Here is a 19,332-nt window from a genome sequence, read left to right on the forward strand (position 1 = left end):
TGTTTTCATGAAGGAAATGAAGTTGAAGGCAGGCAAGATAATAGGAATCACCCATTGAAAACATTTTCAAAGTAGGCGAACCTTGAAGAAATTTGGCAGGGAGCAATAACATGGAGATGCCATTTTACTGTTACTTTTGTTTAATGGAGATGCCATTTTATTCTATGCTGCCTCGTGTGTCTGTAAGACTGAGACTGCTTTCTCAAGTTACAGAGACTTTGTAACTTTGCCTTTTTGTTCAACATCTGAACCAGAAGAGTGTTTCCACTGGCCCTGACTGCCATTGCATGGTGAATGCACAGGAGCTCAGCACGGGGCGGCACAGTGGCGCAATAGTAAAGTTGCTGCGTTACACTGCCAGAGACCCAGGTTCGATTGTGACCAACGGCCCTGTATGTATGGAGTTTATACGTTCTCCCTGTGAACGAGTGGGTTTTCTCCGGGTGCTTCAGTTTCCTCCCACATCCCAAAGACGTTCAGGTTAATTGTCTTCTGTAAATTGTCCCACATGTGTAGGATAGAACTAGTGTAAAGGGCCTGTCCCACTGCGGTGACCTAATTGGCGAGTTTAGAAGAGTTTGCCCTCGACTCATACTCGCAGCATGGTCGTCATGAGGTCCAAGGAGGTCTTTGTAACTCTCCTTCGTGCTCGAGAGTAGTCCCCGTGTACTCGAGGCCTCTGCTAGGTCGCGGCATATTTTTCAACATGCTGAAAAACGCCCGCGAGTAAAAAAAGGTCGCCATGGAATAAAATAGATACTTTTTTTACTCGTAGGTTTAGTCGTAGTAGGTCGTAGTAGGTCGTAGTAGGTCGGCATGTTATTCGTAGGTAAACGAGGGTAGTCGAAGGTAATCAGAGGTAGTTGAATGTAGTCATAGATAGTCTTGAACATAGTCGAAGGGAGGTCTTCAACATGACATTTTTTCAAACTCTCCTAAACTCTTTTTCAAACTCTCCTAAACTCGCCAATTAGTTCACCGCAGTGGGACAGCCCCTTAAGGGTGATCTCTGGTTTGCACAGACTCGGTGGGCCTAAGGGCCTGTTTTCACACTGTGTTTCTAAACTAAACTAAACTAAACTAAAATCAGCAGGGAATCTGTGATGAGGCCATATTTTCTCCCCCTGTTTTCCTCTAGGAAGGTCCCTAAAACTTGTCTCCAATGCCCCAATGTCTGTGGTCAGTGGCAAACGCACGGTCTCTCCTACTGACGTCAAAAGATATTACCCAGAAAGGTATCGTTTTCTGTGGCAAGGACTTCTCTATTCCTGACATTACGACTATCAGGCATCAATTCCCAATAGCTGCACAGGTTTGTCAAGTGCACGAAGCTTCCTCAGAGGCAGCAAATGAGGAAGCACTCTTAAATATCAGAGTGCATGCACGATTAAATTGCAAAACTAAAAATCACTTTTAATTTGAAATATTTGTCCACGGAAATAAAAAAACAGAAAAAAACACACAAAATGCAGGACGAACTCAACGGGTCAGGCTGCATCTCCAGAGAACATGGATAGGTGACATTTTGGATCTGCAAGATACAAGATACATTTATTTGTCACATGTACCAATTGGTACAGTGAAATGTGTGGTCGCCATACAGCCACATGAATAATAAAGAGCACAGAACACAATAGTTTTTAACACAGACATCCCCACACAGCGGGATCAAAGTTTCCCACTGTGAGGGAAGGCTCCAAAATTCAGTCATCCTCCTCTGTTGTCCTCCCGTGGTCAGGGGGCTCTCGAACCCCCGCTGTGGCCGCTACGGGCGGCCCGATGTTCAGGCACGCTCGCCGGGGTGATGGAAGTCCGACGTCGGGACTGGAGAACATCCTCCGCGGCTTGGACATCCGAATCGGCCACCTCCTACCAGAGTCCGCGGCCCCTGAAGTCCACAGGCTGCGCTGGGCGGGGATTCAACGCTGGCGGCCCTCGGCAAAGGGCCCCAGGACTCTGCGATGTTGAAGTCAGCGCCACCCGTGTTGGAAGCTCTTCAAACCACAACTCCGCGATGTTGAAGCAGCAGGCCCAACACTTCGGAGCTTCAACGCCGATCCCAGGTAAGGCATCACCCGCTCCCCGGTGAATCCAGCGCTGCACCGCCACTGCTGGAGCTCTGGTCCGGGTCCCCGGCAGGAAAGGCCGCTCCAATCCAGGTGATAGGCCACGAGAGGAAGTGACTGGGAAACGGTTTCCCCCCTTACTGTAACAATAGGATTGTTTATTTAAGTACTGTTGTACGGGGGACTGTTTTACTGTTGTATGGGGGACTGTTTTAGAGGTGACACTGGGCTTGTGGCCCAGTTGCAGATAAGGATACAGAGGCAGATGGATGAACTGCACAAAGCCAATAAAGTTCAAGTAAGCAAAGCTGCTTTAATCGTCCATTATGTATCGTCCAGATAGAGACAGAACATAATGAAACATGGTGGCAGCGGTGGACGTCGAAAATTGTCTATGAAAGAAAAAAAAAAAGACACTAGAAAGAAAAAAAAAACATTAGCTAGCGATGGAAGGACTAAGACCCCCTGGAACTTTGGTTTGGAACTCCAACAACTTGGCAAAGTCATGGAAAAGTTGGAAGGAGGAGTTCACACTGTACATAGACCTTACCATGCCAGATGCCGTAGAGACCACAAAAGTCAAGCTATTCTACTATCTCATCGGAGAAAAAGGCAGGGAACTTTGGGCAACTTTGTCGAGTGCTAGCCCTTCAGCGAGGACCACAGTTAGTTCAATGATCATACAGTTGGATGAGTACTGCAACCCAAAGGTAAACGAGACTGTGGAAAGGTACCGATTCTTCATGAGGAACCAAGGATTGGATGAAAACGTGGACAGCTATGTAACAGACTTGAAAATACTTGCTAGTAGTTGCAACTTTGGGGACATTAGAGATTCTTTGATTAGAGACCGACTTGTGTGTGGTACAAATAGCTCAGCACTGAGGGAGAGATTACTCAGGGAAGAGAAGCTGACTCTTGAGACATCCCTGCACATTTGTAGAGCTACAGAGCTGTCAAGGGAGAATAGCAGAACACTGCAAGGACAGACAGTGGAGGAGGTACATGCACTGAAACAGGCAGAAGAGAGACAAAAAGACAATGAGATACTGTGCAAGTTTTGTGGTAGAACACACGAGAGGAATAAGAAAAAATGTCCAGCTTTTGGGAAAAAGTGTAAGAGGTGTGGAAAGGAAAATCATTTTGCAGTTCAGTGCAGATCAAGACAAGCGAGCAGTAGGAAAACTAAGAAAGTGCATGCAGTTACAGAGCAGACTAGTGACAGTGACTCTTATGAGGATGTCAACTGTATAACTGAAGCAAATAGAGAGGATGAAACTGTAAACCAGGTTAAAAACAGCCACAGTCAGGGCCAGCAGCTCTTTGCAGGAATGAAGATAGGGGAAAAATTAGTTGACTTCCAGATAGACTGTGGGGCCACCTGTAATATCATCCCCATCGATCTACTAAACCCAGACACACAGTTAGAGCACACTGATAAAGTGCTAGTGATGTATAACAAGACCAAGTTGACTCCTCTGGGTACATGTAAGGTTAAGGTCAGAAACCCCAGAAACAACAAGCTGTACAGACTAGAGTTTCAAGTGGTTGACCAGAGTAGTAGAATCCCTTTACTGGGCAGAAAAGCCAGCGAGGCAATGAAGTTGATAAAAGTACAGTACGAGAATATTCTGGCTATAGACAACATAGTGAAGACAGAGCCGAGCCCAGTGACAAAGGGAGAAAGTGGCAAATCCGTGACCATGGACAAAATAAATGAAGAGTTTGAGGATGTGTTCACTGGAGATGGCTGCATGGAGGGTGAATATAGAATAGAGATAGATGACAGAGTACCGCCAGTGAAACTGCCAAAGCGCAGAGTGCCTGTAGCTATGATGACACCTCTACAAGAGGAACTCAAAGATCTAGAGAGAAGAGGGATAATCACACCAGTGGAACGCAGCACTGACTGGATCAGTAGCATGGTCGCAGTGAGAAAACCTAATGGGAAGCTGAGGATCTGTATAGACCCAAAACCGCTGAATCGGGCACTAAAAAGAAGTCACTATCCACTCCCAACTATAGATGACATCCTGCCGGAGATGTCAAAGGCAAAAGTATTCACAGTCTGCGACGTGAAGCAAGGCTTCTGGCACGTCAAACTAGAGGAAGAGTCGAGCTACCTTACCACATTCGCCACCCCATTTGGTCGCTTCCGTTGGCTAAGGATGCCGATGGGAATAAGCCCAGCACCGGAAGTGTTCCAAAGAAAGCTCATGCATGCCCTGGAGGGCCTCCCAAGAGTCTGCGTCATAGCAGATGATGTGTTAATCACGGGGGAAGGAGCAACACAAGAGGAGGCAGGAAAGGACCACGACGAGAAAGTCAGACGCTTTCTAACCAGGTGCAGAGAGCGTAACATCAAGCTGAACGCGGACAAATTCAAGCTCAGACAAAAAGAGGTACCCTACATAGGTCATCTGCTCACGGCCAAGGGACTGAGGGTTGACCCGGAGAAAGTACGGGCAATCAGAGGGATGCCAAGGCCAACGGACGTGAAAGGGGTACAGAGATTAGTTGGGATGGTCAACTATCTGTCGAAGTTCTATGACCACCTTTCAGATGACTCTGAGATTCTGAGACAACTCACGCGCAAGGAGAACCTGTGGGAATGGACGGACATCCAAGAAGGGGCGTTTCAAAGACTGAAAGACAAAATCGCTAAAGCACCAGTTCTACAGTACTACAACAAGGAAGAGGAGTTGACACTTCAGTGTGATGCATCTGACACGGGACTGGGGGCCGCCCTGACACAGAAAGGTAAACCGGTAGCATTTGGTAGTAGGGCACTCACACCAACTGAAAGGGGCTATGCCCAAATAGAGAAAGAATGCTTAGCCATAGTGTTTGGGATGGAAAAGTTCCATCAGTATACTTATGGTAGAGAGGTCACAGTACAAAGCGACCACAAGCCTCTAGAAAATATACACAGAAAGCCATTACTTAGTGCACCTAAGAGACTGCAGAGAATGCTACTCAGACTGCAGCAGTATGATATTAGTGTGACCTATGTTCCAGGCAGGGATATGCTACTTGCAGACACGCTGAGTAGAGCATACTTACCAGAGAGCACTAAGGGAGAGAGTGAGACAGATATCGAGACTGTGAACATGGTCAGCTACCTACCCATTTCAGCAGAGAGGCTGAGTGCCATCAGGGCTGCAACAAACGATGACACAAAGTTACAGAGTGTGGTAAACAGAATTCTGTCAGGGTGGCCCAAGAGAAAAAAGGACCTACCAAGTGACATCAGGCACTACCACACGTTCCAAGATGAACTGAGTTTCCAGGACGGCATAGTGTTCCGAGGGGACAGAGCCGTGATACCTGACGCACTCAGGGTGGACATCACTCACAGGATCCACTCCTCTCACCTGGGAGTAGAAGGATGTCTGAGGCGAGCGAGGGAGTGTGTATACTGGCTTGGAATGAACGAGGAGATCAAGACCTTCATCGCCAAATGTGACATATGTAGGTCAGTGGACCCAAGGCAACAAAGAGAGACACTACATCCACATGACATGGCCAGCAGACCCTGGGCCAAGGTAGGAATGGACCTTTTCTCCTTTCACAATAAAGACTATCTGATAACAGTGGATTATTATTCAAACTTTTGGGAGGTCGATTATCTACCTGACACTAAGAGCAACACAGTGATCAAAAAACTCAAGGCACACTTTGCCCGACAGGGGATTCCGGACATTGTTATCTCGGATAATGGACCCCAGTATGCATCACAAGAGTTTCAGCACTTCAGCCAGAAGTGGGGTTTTGAACACCGTACATCGTCGCCGGGATACCCGCAGAGTAATGGGAAGGCGGAGTCAGCAGTAAAGACAGCCAAGCGCCTGATGCTGAAGGCTGCAGCAGCGAGACAGGATCCGTACTTGGCAATGCTGGATCATCGCAACACACCGAGCCAGGGCCTCAACACAAGCCCGGCACAGAGACTCCTAAGCAGGAGGACCAGGACCCTGCTTCCCACAAAGGACACTCTGCTGAAGCCAGAGGTAACACACGATGAACAGGGACTGAAATACAACAGACAGAGACAGGAAAAGTACTACAACCGCACAGCAAAAGACATGGACACTCTGAAAAGAGAGGACAGTGTGAGAGTACAGCCCTGTGATACACACAAGGGCTGGAGACCAGCGAGAGTGGTCCAACAGGTGAGCCATAGATCGTATGAGGTGGAGTTAGAGTCAGGAGGTGTTCTGAGACGAAATCGTCGCCACCTCAGACACAATCCCACCACGCTCACACCAACACAAAACACGCCCACACCAACAGTGACTGAGGCGGCCATACCGCCAGATGGCCCAGCAGAGAACCAAGGCACGGTCACCAGGTCAGGTCGACAAGTTATCAGACCCCGCTACCTGACAGACTATACTCAGTGATTAGAGTATGGACTATGAAAGGAAAAGAAAAGAAATGAAAATGTGTTGTTTATGCACTTGTGGGAAAAAACTGATGTTTTGAACTGTTGATTTATTATTGTTTATGTTGTTAGATCTGTTGTAAATGAGCAGAGCATATGGTACAAGTTTGCTGCACTAGAATACCTAAGGGGAAGAGACTTAACTTGAAAAAAGAAAAAGAAAGATGTAACAATAGGATTGTTTATTTAAGTACTGTTGTACGGGGGACTGTTTTACTGTTGTACGGGGGACTGTTTTAGAGGTGACACTGGGCTTGTGGCCCAGTTGCAGATAAGGATACAGAGGCAGATGGATGAACTGCACAAAGCCAATAAAGTTCAAGTAAGCAAAGCTGCTTTAATCGTCCATTATGTATCGTCCAGATAGAGACAGAACATAATGAAACACTTACCCTACCACCCTCCCCCACATAGAAAAGCTAAAGAAACTAAAGAAACATACTTTTAAAACTAACTAAAAATAAAAAAAGTTTGAAAAACAAACAGACTGTAGGCAGAGGCTGTCTTCTATGCGGCGCCCCTAGTGGCCAGTCTGGAATCAGTGCCTGTGAATTGGAGGGTAGCTAATGTTTCCCCACTTTTTAAGAAAGGAGGGAGAGAGAAAGCAGGGAATTATATACACGTTAGCCTGACATTAGTGGTGGGGAAGATGCTGGAGTCAATTATTAAAGATGTAATAGTGGCACATTTGGATAGCAGTAACAAGATTGGTCCAAGTCAGCATGGATTTACGAAGGGGAATCTTGCTTGATTAATCTTCTGGGATTTTTTGAGGATATAACAAGTAAAATGGATAAGGGAAAGCCAATGGATGTAGTGTATCTGGACTTTCAGAAAGTATTTGATAACGTCCCACACAAGAGATTAGAGCACTTGGTATTGGGGTGGGGTATTGGCATGGATAGAAAATTGGTTGGCAGACAGGAAACAGAGTAGGAATTAACAGTTCCCTTTCAGAATGGCAGATTAGTGGGGTGCCGCAAGGCACGGCACTGGGACTGCAGCTATTCACAATATATGTTAATGATGAAGGAATTAAAAGTAACATTAGCAAATTTGCAGATGACACAAAGCTGGGTGGCAGTGCAAACTGTGAAGAGGATGGTATGAGGATGCAGGGTGACTTTGATAGATTGGGTGAGTGGGTAGATGCATGACAGATGCAGTATAATGTGGATATCCACTTTGGTGGGCAAGGATAAGAAGGCAGACTATTATCTGAATGGTGTCAGATTAGGAAAAGGGAAAGTACAACGAGACCTGGGTGTCCTTGTACATCAGTCCCTGAAATTAAGCATGCATGTACAGCAGGCAGTGAAGAAAGCTAATGGCATGTTCACCTTCATAACGAGAGGATTTGAGAGGGGGAAGGAGGAATAGGTGCAAATTCAGGTGGGGCACAGGCAACAGGGGGGGGCGGGGGGGGGGGGGGGGGTGCAGAAAGGAGGTGGAGGGGTAAGAAGAAGTTTTTTTGTAAGTTAATTACCTAAAATTGGAGAATTCAATGTTCATACCGCCCCGCTCACAATTAGTTTAAAAATATAGTGCAGAAACAGGCCCGTCGGCATACAGAGTCCGCGCCGACCAGTGACCCCCGCACACTACCACTATTCTACACATATTAGGGACAATTTACAATTTTACTAAGCCAATAAGTCAATTAGCCTTCATGTTTAGAGTGTGGGAGGAAATGGAAGCACCCGGAGAAAGTACAAACTCATGCTGGTCACGGAGAAAGTACAAACTCTCAAACCAAGGTCTCTGAAATGAAAAATGAAATGAAATGATTCAATTTATTGTCATTGTCAGTGTACAGTACAGAGACAACGAAATGCATTTTTAGCATCTCCCTTGAAAGGGAGACACAGGGCGTCGCGGTGTGCCCGCGCCTGCCGCCGTAATTACATTCCATTACAGGCAAAGGTGGGTGAAGTGTCTTGCCCAAGGACACAACGACAGTATGCACTCCAAGCGGGATTTGAACCGGCTACCTTCCGGTCGCCAGCCGAACTCTTAGCCCATTGTGCTATCTGTCGCCGTGTAAGGCAGCAACTCTGGCACTGTAAGGCAGCAACTCTACCACTGCGCCACCGCGCCATCCCACTTGTATCTACCTATCACTTGGCAGGCTTTATACCACCTACACCTCTCTTCCAGCTTTCTTCCCCCTTCCCACTGCCCGCCACCCCCACCACCAACACTGTTCTATGTTCTATATATAAAACTGAAAATGTGCAAGATAAAACTGAGTTCCATTGCATGCTCAGAACTGTGGGAGAGACAGAGAGGGACTGCTGGTGCCAGCGCATAATGCCGGGTATAGAACATAGGGTACGGAAGGAGAATTGTTGTGAGAAGCGGTGGATTGAGTGTAGGTACCTGAAAATTCCAGGTTCAGCAGCGATAGATTACCCTGTTTCTATCTAAGGGAGCACTAGCCTCACGTTCACTGACACCGAGAGTAAACACATATCACTCCTCGTTCTTTGCATTCTGCTCTGGGCAACAGCCAAGCAACAACCATGGAAGTTCACATCTTTAATTCCATGGATTACAAAGAGTTTGTCGGTAAATTTGGGAATGTGGTCGAGAGATGTCCAATGATCACGGTTGCAGTTTGGTCTCATCGTCCCTTCACAAGTCTGGAAGCATTGGAAAATACCTTTTTTTTAAAAATATATATATTTTTATTAGAAGCAAGCACATATCATAATAAAAACATTTCATGTATATCAGTCTACGTTGATAATATTATCTGTTGTGTATTGATTCTGATTCTAGTTTTTTTATATAGATAGAGAAAAAGGAAGAAACAAAAAAAGACATGATAAAGAAGAATGGAATCATTTACTAATCATACATCATTGGAGATAGGTTCGTAAATTATTAAGTATAACTTTTCATCTAATCCTGAGTTCAAGCTTCAGTTAGGTTCCCGTGCTGAACCAATCTATATATTAATGATCTGGATGAGGGAATTGAAGGCAATATCTCCAAGTTTGCGGATGACACTAAGCTGGGGGGCAGTGTTAGCTGTGAGGAGGATGCTAGGAGACTGCAAGGTGACTTGGATAGGCTGGGTGAGTGGGCAAATGTTTGGCAGATGCAGTATAATGTGGATAAATGTGAGGTTATCCATTTTGGTGGCAAAAAAAACGGGAAAGCAGACTATTATCTAAATGGTGGCCGATTGGGAAAGGGGGAGATGCAGCGAGACCTGGGTGTCATGGTACACCAGTCATTGAAGGCAGGCATGCAGGTGCAGCAGGCAGTAAAGAAAGCGAATGGTATGTTAGCTTTCATTGCAAAAGGATTTGAGTATAGGAGCAGGGAGGTGCTACTGCAGTTGTACAGGGTCTTGGTGAGACCACACCTGGAGTATTGCGTACAGTTTTGGTCTCCAAATCTGAGGAAGGACATTATTGCCATAGAGGGAGTGCAGAGACGGTTCACCAGACTGATTCCTGGGATGTCAGGACTGTCTTATGAAGAAAGACTGGATAGACTTGGTTTATACTCTCTAGAATTTAGGAGATTGAGAGGGGATCTTATAGAAACTTACAAAATTCTTAAGGGGTTGGACAGGCTAGATGCAGGAAGATTGTTCCCGATGTTAGGGAAGTCCAAGACAAGGGGTCACAGCTTAAGGATAAGGGGGAAATCCTTTAAAACCGAGATGAGAAGAACTTTTTTCACACAGAGAGTGGTGAATCTCTGGAACTCTCTGCCACAGAATGTAGTTGAGGCCAGTTCATTGGCTATATTTAAGAGGGAGTTAGATGTGGCCCTTGTGGCTAAGGGGATCAGGGGGTATGGAGAGAAGGCAGGTACGGGATACTGAGTTGGATGATCAGCCATGATCATATTGAATGGCGGTGCAGGCTCGTAGGGCCGAATGGCCTACTCCTGCACCTAATTTCTATGTTTCTATGTTTCTACCCCTTCAAATAGTCAATAAATGGAGACCATATTCTAACAAAAGGTTCTTGTTTGTCCATTAAGACAAGTCTAGTTCTTTCCAAATGTAGGGTCTCCGATATTTCCATAATCCACATTTTAATTGTGGGGGTTATAGGACTTTTCCAAAATTTTAATATTAATTTTTTCCCAGTTATTATACTATAGTCGAGAAAGTTTCTTTGGCTTGTTGTAAGTTTTAGGCTTTGTTCTGATATTCCTAGTATTATTAGTTTTGAGTCGGGATCCAACATGGGTGTTTTCCCATGTGTGTCTATATAATTCTGTCGATGGGACCTCACTATCTAAGAGGGTATTATAAATATGAGTTATTAATATTTCTGTATTAGGATGTTTATTCGAACATTCATCAAGGATTTCTGGATCCCTAGTTCTGTAATCTTGTGTATTAGATTTAACGTAATCTCTAAATTGTAAATATCTGAAAAAGTTATTTGAGTGTAGTCTGTAAATCTGTTGTAACTCCTGAAATGAAAGAAAAGTGCCTTTCCTATAAAGATGTCCCATCTTTTTAATTCCATAATTTTTCCATTATGTAAAACGTTCATCCAATATGGAGGGTTTAAATATACAGTTGTTTACAATGGGGAGACAGAGTGATAAATTATCCAATTTTAAAGTCTTTCTTAATTGTTTCCAAACTCGTATACAGGTGCACAACCTTTTATCCGAAAGCCTTGGGACCAGACACTTTTCGTAATTCAGAATTTTTCGGTTTTCGGAATGGAAGATTTTTAGCGTAGATTTTAACGGCTGGCTCAGTGGTAGAGTGCTCGGCTCGTATCCGTAAGGTCGCGAGTTTGCGCCTTGATCCCGGCAGTTACTCGATCGCGAGTTTGAGTCTTCAATGTAGGTTTTTCTGCAGAATAGGAGAGAATAGGGAGGGTTAGGCTGGGATCATTCTCTGCGAGATAATCTTAGTGTGGGAGACAAGTATAGGAGAGGTGTACTGAGTGTGTGGGTAGAACTTTGGAAGAGATTGCCCACCATTCTCAAAAGCCGCTGTGTCTCCCTGTCCCACCAACTCCAGAGGAATCCGCTCCCCGATGCGCCGCTACGGCGACAAGTGGCAGTTCGCCCACAGCCCGAGCTGCGCCCCCTCATCCGCAACCCGGGTTCCTCTGGAGTTGGAGCGGGGCTGGGCTAGAGTTGTTGCTGGCTGTGAGTCTCTGGGATCTGCGTGCTTGCAGTGGGCCTGGGGGTCGGTGTCCCGATGAGAGGGCGCAGCTCGGGCTGTGGGCGAACTGCCACTTGTTGCTGTAGCGGCGCATCGGGGAGCGGCTTCTGGTGGTCCTGACGTCTCTCAGCTCCTGTCCAGGGGGATGTCCGGAGACGTCAGGACCAACAAGAACCCGCTCCCCGATGCGCCGCTACAGCGACAAGTGGCAGTTCGCCCACAGCCCGAGCTGCACCCCCTCATCCGCAACCCGGGTTCCTCTGGAGTTGGAGCGGGGCTGGGCTAGAGTTGCTGCTGGCTGTGAGTCTCTGGGATCTCCGTGCTTGCAGTCGGTGTCCCGTTGGTCCTGACGTCTCCGGTCACCCCCCTGGAATGGAGCTGAGACTGGGAACTGTACCGCCCTTGCCCCCTCCCTCTGCAACTGCAAACAACCCCACAGTTCCCAGTCTCAGCTCCTGTACAGGGGGGTGGCCGGAGACGTCACAGCCCGAGCCATCACCTTCTGCCCCTACGGGGACAGCGGAGAGCTTGTTCCTCTGGAATTGGAACGGGGCTGGGCTGCTGCTGGCTGTGGGTCTCTGGGATCTCCGTGCTTGCAGTGGGCCTGGGGGTCGGTGTCCCGTTGGTCCTGACGTCTCCGGTGATTGGCACTAGCTCCGACGTGAAGACAGTGCAAAGCCCCCGCGCCGGTGCAATGCGCGGGGAGCTGGAGAGGGGAGGGAAGGGGTCACACACATGGCCGGGAAGCAGAGGGGTGTAGGTGGGGTGAAACTGAAGGGAGCGACAATTTGCTGCTGCTGCCCGCTGAGTTAAAAAAGTTCCCACGCAAGACTCACGATACACTGTGTATCGTGTCTACCGTGGGAACTTTTTAACCTCAGCGGGCAGGCAGTAGCAGATTGTCAATTATTAACCCTCCCGCGCAATATACCCTCACCTTCTCTTTTATGAATGGGGATTTAGTTCCCCTTTCTTCGAGGACCGACCGGAGGTTCCGCTGTCACCTCTGCGGGCCGCCCTTGGTGAACGTTTTCAAGGACCTTTTTTCAAGGACTGAAAAAATGTCGCTATTCGGAGGTTTTCGTTATTTGGATCTTCGGATAAAAGGTTGTGCACCTGTACCACTATATATTATAGGGTTTTCACTATAGGTTTTTATGTGCACTTTTGTGGGAGCAAACATAATCAAACCAATTTCAAAGGGCAAGGAGTCTTCATTTTCCATCTTTAACCAGTCTGGTTGCTGATCCATTTCTTCCAACCAGAAATTCATATTTTAATGTGGACTGCCCAAAAGTACAACAAAAAATTTGGTAAAGCTAAACCTCCATTTGCCTTTGATTTACATAGATGTTTCTTGCTTATTCTATGATTCTTATAATCCCAAATAAAGCTTGTAACAATGGAATTGACTTAAAAAAAAATGTTGGGAGATATATCGGAATTGATTGGAAGAAGTACAATAATTGCGGTAAGAAGATCATTTTTAGAGCATTAATTCTACCAAACATTGAAATAGGAAGTGTTTTCCAATACAGGTATTGAATATTCTTATGTAGTTTATTCAGTAAAGGTGGGAAGTTTAATTTAAATAAAGAAGTATATGACTTAGTTACATAAATTCCTAAATATATTCCCAAATGTTTTAGTTGCATAAATTCCTGAAATTTTCCAGGTTCAGCAGCGACAGATTGTCCTGTTTCTATCTAAGGGGGCACTAGCCTGACGTTCACCGACACCGAGAGTAAACACATATCACTCGTCGTTCTTTGCATTCTGCTCTGGGCAACAGCCAAGCAACAACCATGGAAGTTCACATCTTTAACTCCATGGATTACGAAGAGTTTGTCGGTAAATTTGGGAATGTGGTCGAGAGATGTCCAATGATCACGGCTGCAGTTTGGTCTCATCGTCCCTTCGCAAGTCTGGAAGCATTGGAAAATACCTTTGGAGACTTCATAGATTCATTGCTTCCATCTGGTAAGAATGCACAGAGCTATTTATTTAACAATTCATTGTAGGAATATTAAATACAAACTGCACAGATCTCATCTGAACACTGCTGTGATGAGGTTTCACTTTTATCATGAAAGCCCAAAACGAAAGCAAATTATAAATCTATGATAAATCTAAAAGGATTATTTACACAGTCAACAAAGGCCCAGAACTAAATCGATATGGAATGGATTATTGAGCATTTCAACTGAAGGTGACATAAACAACAATTTATAAAACCTAACATGGAATTTGAAGCTAACCTAACCAAGGAAGAGATGGAAACCTTGTTTCATATTTAATCATCACAGTAAAATAATTACAATGGAAGACTTGTAGAACCTGGACTATTAAACATTGGGGCCCATGACCTGCTCTAGGCTTGTAGATGCGTGTACATGCGTGGAGATGCGTGTAGATGCGTGTAGATGCGTGTAGATGTGTGTAGATATGTGTAGATGTGTGTAGATGCATGGTGATGTGTGTACATGCGTGGAGATGTGTGTAGATGCGTGTACATGCGTGGAGATGCGTGTAGATGCGTGTAGGTGCTTGTAGATGTGTGGAGATGTGTGTAGATGTGTGTAGATGCATGGTGATGTGTGTAGATGTGTGTAGATGCATGGAGATGTGTGTAGATGTGTGTAGATGTGTGGAGATGTGTGGAAATGTGTGTAGATGCATGGAGATGTGTGTGGATGTGTGTAGATGCGTGGAGATGTGTGTAGATGTGTGTAGATGCGTGGAGATGTGTGTAGATGTGTGTAGATGCATGTGTGTGTAGATGCGTGGAGATGTGTGTGGATGTGTATAGGTGTGTGTAGGTGTGTGTAGATGCATGGAGATGCGTGGAGATGTGTGTAGATGTGTGTAGATGTGTGGAAATGTGTGTAGATGCATGGAGATTAATATTAACTTAAAGCTTGAGAAGTATAATTGAGCTGTTTTTTTAAGTTTTTGGTGATATTTTGTAACAAGACATTAATTTGCTCCGACTCATTAAGGTGTTTACTTATCCACACCACAATGACATAGCTAAATATTACAACATATTAATATTTTAATATATAATATCACATAAATATACAATATTTGTAATATACAATATTGCAAGTTTTACACCACTGCACATATTATTTTAACCGTTGGGCTTTGGGTGGAGGATGTCGACTAGCTGACCCAATTCTGAACAGAGTCCGGCAGAGATTGTCCAGCAGCTCTGGACACTATCCACCATTATGTCTCCAGTGAGCAGAAATGTTAGACGTAAACCAGCAGGGATCCTCCTCGGTATCAAAAAAGCTTTATGGGCCAGTCCCACTTTGGCAAATTTTCAGTGGACTGCCGGCGACTGTCAAGTTGCTGGCAGTCGCCTGAAAAACCGGGAACTGGGAAGGAGACTGTCAGAGTGGATCACACACACACACACACACACACACACACACACACACACACACCACACACACACACACACACACACACACACACACACACACACACACACACACACACACACACACACACACACACACACACACACACACACACACACACACACACACACACACACACACACACACACACACACACACACACACACACACACACACACACACACACACACATCGCAAAGGTGGGGGCCAGGGCAAGCAGGGAAACTTAAATTTGCACGGTGCAAAGCCAAGGTGATACAAACACACACTGTAATGAACAGGAAGGTTGGCGCTGTAATTAAGACGGCTAGCAATGTGTACGGTAAGTCCTTTAAGAGAGCGGGGGGGGAGAAGGGGGAAGAGAGGGAGGGGTAGAACGGGGAGAAAGAAGGGGGGAGAAAGAAGGTGGGAGAAGGAGTGAAAATAACTTTTAAGAATCCAGACACCTTTTAACAAGCCAGAGATACACAGCTGTGAAGTTCAGCAGACATTTAACATGTCTGGATTCCGGTCGGTTATCCTTGGTTCTGAAAATTCCTGCTTACGTATTTTTCTCTCAATGGGCCATGAAAATAACCGGTCAGCAAAGGCGATTAACTAATACTGCCTACAATTACCTCGACTTCCTACATGGCGACCCCACAGCAACTGCACCCACGACTAAAGAATTATCGATTATCTCCATGGCGATCAATTTTTGGTCGCAGAAACATTTTTATCGTGTTGAAAAATATGCGGCGACCATACTGAGGCCACGACTAGTTCCCAGAATGCGGGAACTCCTCGCGACCATGAAGGAGACTCACCAGAGACCACCAGCGAACATGTGGCGACCATATGGAGAGCGCAGAGTATACTGCACTCACCTAAAAAGTCGCCTAAGTGGGACAGGTCCATCATTCTCCTTGCACAAATTTACTTCTACTGCCCCTTAAATAACGTAGAATAAGGAACAGTACAACACAAAAACAGGCCCTTCAGCCCACAATGTCTGTACCAAACATGATGCTGTTAAAACCAGTCTCCTCTGCTTGCACATCCCTGTGCCTATCTAAGCCTCTTGAATGCTTTTATCATATCTGGTTCCATCTCCGCTCCTAGCAGCACGTTCCAGACACTCACCACTCTTCTTTAAACATTGCCCCTCTTCATTCATGAATACAAGAACTGGTTTGACATTTGTTTCAAGTAACACCCGAACGCAGAAACTAGGGGTTCGTTGTTTTAAGTTGATCAATATATTGATTAGATCGCGCAAATTGATAATTAACTAAAAAATACACAAAGTACTGGAGTAACTCAATGGGTTAGGTAGCATCAGGTAGCATCTCTGGAGGACATGGATACATGATTGATTAGTTCACAGAATGCAATAATTAGACTGACATATACCTAAAAGGACATAAGTGCTGGAGTAAGTCAGCAGGTCAGGCAGCATCTCTGGAGAACGCACTGACTTTTATTATAAATTTACCTTATTTTAAATTTATTCCATATTCCATTTGCCATATTTTATTTAGTATGCATGTGTAAATTTGAGAGAATGAGACACAAAACACTGCAGTTGCTAGACTCGTGAGCAAAAGACAAAGTTCCTCTGGCACTCTGTTTTTCAAATTCTAAGGATTCAATTTGCTGATCAGCCAGCAGGTGGCGGTACGTTCCTATTGAATGATAATGAATCTCATTCCATAGATTTGACAGAAAAAGCCTAAGAAAGAAAGAACTGCTTCCACAAAGACCTGCTAACTTTTCCCCACGTAAATGCCAGAAAGTTTGTGATTTCCTCATAAACACTCAAAAATGTGAAGGTCAAAAACTCTCAAATGGTTAATCCCGGAGTTAATCAGCACATCTTCAGGGGAATAATTATGCCTTGTAATATAGTCATAGTCATAAAGCATGGAAAAGGCCCTTCGACACAACCTGCCCATGTTGATCAGGGTGCCGTATCTAAGTTAGTCGCATTTGCCCGCATTTGATCACCTTCCCTTTAAACCTTTCCTGTACCCGTTCAAGTATCTTTTAAATGCTGTCATAGTACCTGCCCCAACTACCTCCTCTGGCAACTCGTTCCATTTACCACCACCCTCTGTCTGAAAAGTTGCCCTTCAGCTACCTATTACATTTACCCCCTTAAACCTGCATCCTCTGGCTTTTGATTCCGCTAGTCTGTGTAAAATATTGCATATTTACCCTATCTATACCCCCTCAGAGATTTTATGCACCTCTGCAAGATCTCTCCTCAACCTCCTGCACTCCAAGGAATAAAGGAATAAAAGCCTGTACAACCTCTCCCTATAGCTCAGGCCCTCAAGTCCTTGCTAAATCCTCATACATTTTCTCTGCACTGCCTGGAAAGTGACAGGTGGATACAGGTGGGTGGAGGGAGGGGGGTGGATGTTTAATTGGCAGATGGGTGGATTAAGTGACAAAGGCTGGAGGTAAAAATAAGCCAAAAGGGTATTAGAGAAGATGTGTGATAAGGTAATGCAACCCCCCCCCCCTTCACTTGTATCCATTTATCACTTGCCAGGCTTTTTCCTGCCCCAACCTCTCTATTCCAGCTTTCTCCCCACACGACAATCAGTCTGAATAAGGACCCCGATCCAAAATATCATTTGTCAATTCCCTCCACAAATGCAATCTGTCCTGCTGACTTTCACCAGACCATTGCGTTTTGCTCTAGATTGCAGCATCGGCAGTTCCTTGTGACTTTAGACTTTAGACTACAGAGATACAGTGTAGAAACAGGCCCTTCAGCCCACCCAGTCTGCACCAAACAGCGATCACCCTGTACACTAGCACTGTCCTACACACTAGGGACAATTTACAATATACAGAAGCCAATTAACCTACACATACGTGTATCTTGGGATGTGGGAGGAAACCAGAGCATCTGGACAAAATCTATGCGGTGAACAGGGAGAACGTACAAACACCATGCAGACGCCATAACTAAATGGATGCCGGATTTAAAATTATTTATTTTTGTGTTTTTAAGGGAAGGAGGGAATCTTGCGATGTCACCCTGACCTTGCTGGGAGAGGCCTGGTCCAGGGAACACTCACATCTGAGTCCCAGAGTGAGCAGAGTCAAGCAGGAATGACCACTCTCACTCTGGCCCAGAGGTCCCAGCTGAGTGAGTTAAACGCTTCGTACAAGAACAGGTTCCACTTCCCCTTCGTGATCTGTGCCAGGATGAATGACACGGTCACCATCATTGAGCAGATGACCATCAGGATCCACCACAGCCTGGAGCGGGAGCTTGAGACGGGCATTGGGGAGGTCAAGAAGATCTGCCGTCTGCGTCTGTTGGACATCTTCAGTCAAGTGGCCCCCAGCACCAAGCTCTAACACCAGCTCGGGAAATGGAAGTCGCAGTGGGTCACAGAGCCTTGTGTTTGGTCCACACACCAATAGAGTCAACATTGTTGTCTTTGGTCCACCTTGTCCATGCTGACCAAATGGACATCGGAGTGGGTTATAATGCCTTGTGTTTGCCCTACAACCCAATAAAGTCAAAGCACTGTCACAGGCCAGAATGGGATAGTATAGTGTGAACTGGTGATTGATGGGCCGAATGGCCTGTTTCCATGTTGTATCTTTCATTCATTAATTCCTGCACTAACCATAGACCTTAAATTACCTAGTCTAAAATTGTGCCAATCTCCATCTATGCTTCCACAGTTTCCTTCGGGAGAAAATTCCAACCATTCATTTCCTCAAAATGAAGAAACTAAGAACATAGAACAGTACAAGACAGGATCAGGCCCTTCAGCACATAATGTCCATAACAAATCCAACAACAAGATAAACAGATCTCCTCTGATCCATATTCCTATATTCTCTACATCCATGTGCCTATCTAAAAAAAACATTATCCTATCTGTCACCACCACCACCCCTGGCAGCACATTCCAGGCACCCACCACCCTCTGTGTAAAAAACTTACCCCACACATCACCTTTAAACCTTTCCGCCCTCACCTTAGAAACATAGAAAATAGGTGCAGGAGGAGGCCATTCGACCCTTCGAGCCTTCGATCCTTCGAGCCAGCACCGCCATTCATTGCGATCATGGCTGATCGTCCCCTATCAATAACCCGTGCCTGCCTTCTCCCCATATCCCTTGATTCCATTAGCCCCTAGAGCTCTATCTAATTCTTTCTTAAATCCATCCTGTGATTTGGCCTCCACTGCCCTCCGTGGCAGGGAATTCCACAAATTCACAACTCTC

At 45.5% G+C, this 19,332-nt stretch overlaps 2 protein-coding genes across 2 annotated transcripts in view; both read left to right on the forward strand.

Annotated features, from left to right (window-relative positions):
• Positions 1 to 6,841, forward strand: part of LOC129698055 (uncharacterized protein K02A2.6-like) — a 198,828-nt gene extending 191,987 nt beyond the window's left edge. Inside the window, exon 2 of the mRNA XM_055636892.1 lies at positions 2,319 to 6,841. Within this exon, the coding sequence (XP_055492867.1) occupies positions 2,513 to 6,469 (3,957 nt within the window). The 5' untranslated portion in view covers positions 2,319 to 2,512 and the 3' untranslated portion in view covers positions 6,470 to 6,841. The remainder of the gene's footprint in view (positions 1 to 2,318) is intronic.
• On the forward strand, positions 6,783 to 18,643 carry LOC129698057 (2-oxo-4-hydroxy-4-carboxy-5-ureidoimidazoline decarboxylase-like). The gene is given in 5 exon segments (XM_055636894.1): positions 6,783 to 6,832; positions 9,305 to 9,384; positions 13,341 to 13,645; positions 18,098 to 18,432; positions 18,434 to 18,643. Coding segments are annotated over 3 exon segments (633 nt in total). The 5' UTR covers positions 6,783 to 6,832; positions 9,305 to 9,384; positions 13,341 to 13,470; the 3' UTR covers positions 18,557 to 18,643.
• The last annotated feature ends 689 nt before the right edge of the window (positions 18,644 to 19,332 follow it).

This window comes from Leucoraja erinacea, chromosome 6 (assembly GCF_028641065.1).
Source record: "Leucoraja erinacea ecotype New England chromosome 6, Leri_hhj_1, whole genome shotgun sequence".
Classification (NCBI taxonomy): Eukaryota; Metazoa; Chordata; class Chondrichthyes; order Rajiformes; family Rajidae; genus Leucoraja; species Leucoraja erinaceus.